Genomic DNA, 2,335 nt, shown 5'->3' with positions numbered 1-2,335 from the left:
GGGGGGGGGGCCTGTGTCTGAGGGGGTCTGTGTCCAGGGTGTGTGGGGGTCTGTTTCGGTTGAGGGTCTGCACCTGCATCTTGGGGCGTCTGTATATCTGCCCCCCCGGGGGCTGAGGACCCCTCCGAGGGCCAGGCCCTTGGCCCCGGGTGCCACCACATCGCGAGCTGGCCCCCTCTGCACTCGGGCTGCGTGTCTCGGAACTTTCTGGATGCCTGCAGGGGTCCCATGTGCGTGGGTCCTCACGGATGCGCCTCTCTCTCTCAGCACAGGAAGTCCTGGAGAACCTCAAAGACCGCTGGTATCAGGCGGACAACCCGCCCCCGGACCTGCTGCTGACGGAGAGCGAGTTCCTGTCGTTCCTGCACCCCGAGCATAGCCGCGGCATGCTGCAGTTCATGGTCAAGGAGATCATCCGGGACCTGGGTGAGGCCCAGCCGCGGAGGTCAGCATGGGCCAGTCCTGGGCTGGGTGGCCCGCGGGGGCTGTACGGCCACTGTTTGGGGTCAGGCCGAAACTGCACAAACTGAAAACCTGGCAGCAAAGCCCCGTCAGTTGAGTTTTCTCCAGAGTGGCCTCGGTGGTCCCGCGCCCGCTGGAGTCTTGACGTCTGCCCCCGTGTCCCACAGACCAGGATGGTGACAAGAAGCTCTCGCTGTCCGAGTTCATCTCTCTGCCCATGGGCACTGTGGAGAACCAGCAGGCCCAGGACGTGGACGACGGCTGGGTGCGAGACAGGAAGAGAGAGTTCGAGGAGCTGATCGATGCCAACCGCGACGGGATCGTGACCGCGGCGGAGCTGGAGGTGGGTGTGGGGCCTGCTGCTCCGGGAAGCGGGGTCAGCCTGGCTGGACGCTGGGGTGGGAAGGCCGCGCGCCGCTGGACCCGCCTCCTGCCTCGGGAGTGTGTTCACTGGTGCCGCATGTCGGTGCTGCGTGGGGCTTGTTTTTCCCCACTGCTGCATATGTGAGGCATTTCATTTTAGCCAGAGCTCTCTGATCCCTGCTGGTAGCGGTGGGACCCCCGGTTCGGGAGCTCCTTCCCCTCAGCACTGCCGCCCCGGCGGCCGAGCCGGTCCGTGTGCGTGTGCCCCGCTCCAGGGCCAGCCTCCTCCCTGTCCTGCCCTTCCGTGGGCGGGGAGCTACCCATGCCGGTGAAGGCTGCCTGGCCCTGAGCCACTTCCGGCCTGGCGCCCACCTTCCAGAATGTTTTAGAACACTCCCACCTCCCTGCCCCGCAGCTTCTGTCCCACCAGCTCACGGGGTATTTCCAGCAAGGCCTCACCTCCTGGAGCTGGTTGTGGTGTCACAGCCCCGCTGAGGCAGGGCTGCCAGCCCGCGTGGGGCGTCCTCCGGGCGGGGGGTCTCGGCTGCGTGGCCGGATGCGGGCTGAACGTGAGGAGATGCCTCCGGCCCGGGGCGGTATGGGCCGTGGTGGGGCTGAGCGGGGCCCTTGCAGGACTACATGGACCCCATGAACGAGTTCAGCGCCCTCAACGAGGCCAAGCAGATGATCGCCGTTGCCGACGAGAACCAGAACCACTGCCTGGAGCCCGAGGAGGTGCTCAAGTACAGCGAGTTCTTCACGGGCAGCAAGCTGGTGGACTACGCCCGCAGCGTGCACGAGGAGTTCTGAGCCGCCGCCGCTGCCACCGCCGCGCCCGCCCCTCGCCCACCCGCCCCGTCCCTCCCGCGGCGCCTGGATTCCCGCGATTCCCGCGTACCCACTGCTTCTCGCTTCCGGGAACTGGAGCCCTTCTGCCAGAGGCACCGGCCGCATCAGGGCCTGCGGGCTGGCCACACCGTGGGAAATACGCAGCTCCCGCCGTTTCCTTGAAAACCGAAAGATGAAGGCTTTACTGGAAACCAGCAGCCGGCGGCTGGCGGGTCGGGACGGAGCCGTGAGAGCCGCCGGCCCTGTGGTGTTCAGCCTCCGAGGAGACGCTAATACTGGTGACAGGAATCACATTAATTTACTTTAAAATATAGTTGCCTCTTTCTCTCAGCTTCACTTGTTTGGTGGGAAAAGAAATACGTAGACGATGCTTCGGATGCCTGTGGCCAGGCGGCTTCCACCTGAAGCTCTGCGGTGGGCGGTTTGGGTAGAGCAGGGGCTTGCTAGCGCCGGTGGTCGCCTGCGACACGGGGGAGGATGACACGGGGCCGCCAGGCGGGACGGTGTCCTGGTGGGGGACGGGGAGGGGCCGCCTGCAGGGCGGGAGTTGGGGGTCTGGGCTGCAGATTTAAAGTCAGGAGCTGGAGTCCAGGCTTGGGTGAGGCCACCTGGGGAGGGGCTGGGAGGAAATGGGAGTTTGGGGTGGGGGGGGGCGGTGCTC

At 66.0% G+C, this 2,335-nt stretch overlaps 1 protein-coding gene across 1 annotated transcript in view; it reads left to right on the top strand.

The window, feature by feature from the left end:
• Positions 1 to 2,004, top strand: part of SDF4 (stromal cell derived factor 4) — a 13,134-nt gene extending 11,130 nt beyond the window's left edge. The window contains exons 5-7 of the mRNA XM_007448907.1: positions 268 to 426; positions 630 to 805; positions 1,459 to 2,004. Coding sequence (XP_007448969.1) covers positions 268 to 426; positions 630 to 805; positions 1,459 to 1,635 — 512 coding nt within the window. The 3' untranslated portion in view covers positions 1,636 to 2,004. The remainder of the gene's footprint in view (positions 1 to 267; positions 427 to 629; positions 806 to 1,458) is intronic.
• The last annotated feature ends 331 nt before the right edge of the window (positions 2,005 to 2,335 follow it).

Source organism: Lipotes vexillifer, unplaced genomic scaffold (assembly GCF_000442215.2).
Source record: "Lipotes vexillifer unplaced genomic scaffold, Lipotes_vexillifer_v1.1 scaffold835, whole genome shotgun sequence".
Taxonomy (NCBI): Eukaryota; Metazoa; Chordata; class Mammalia; order Artiodactyla; family Lipotidae; genus Lipotes; species Lipotes vexillifer.
This window is presented reverse-complemented; position numbering and strand designations above follow the sequence as displayed.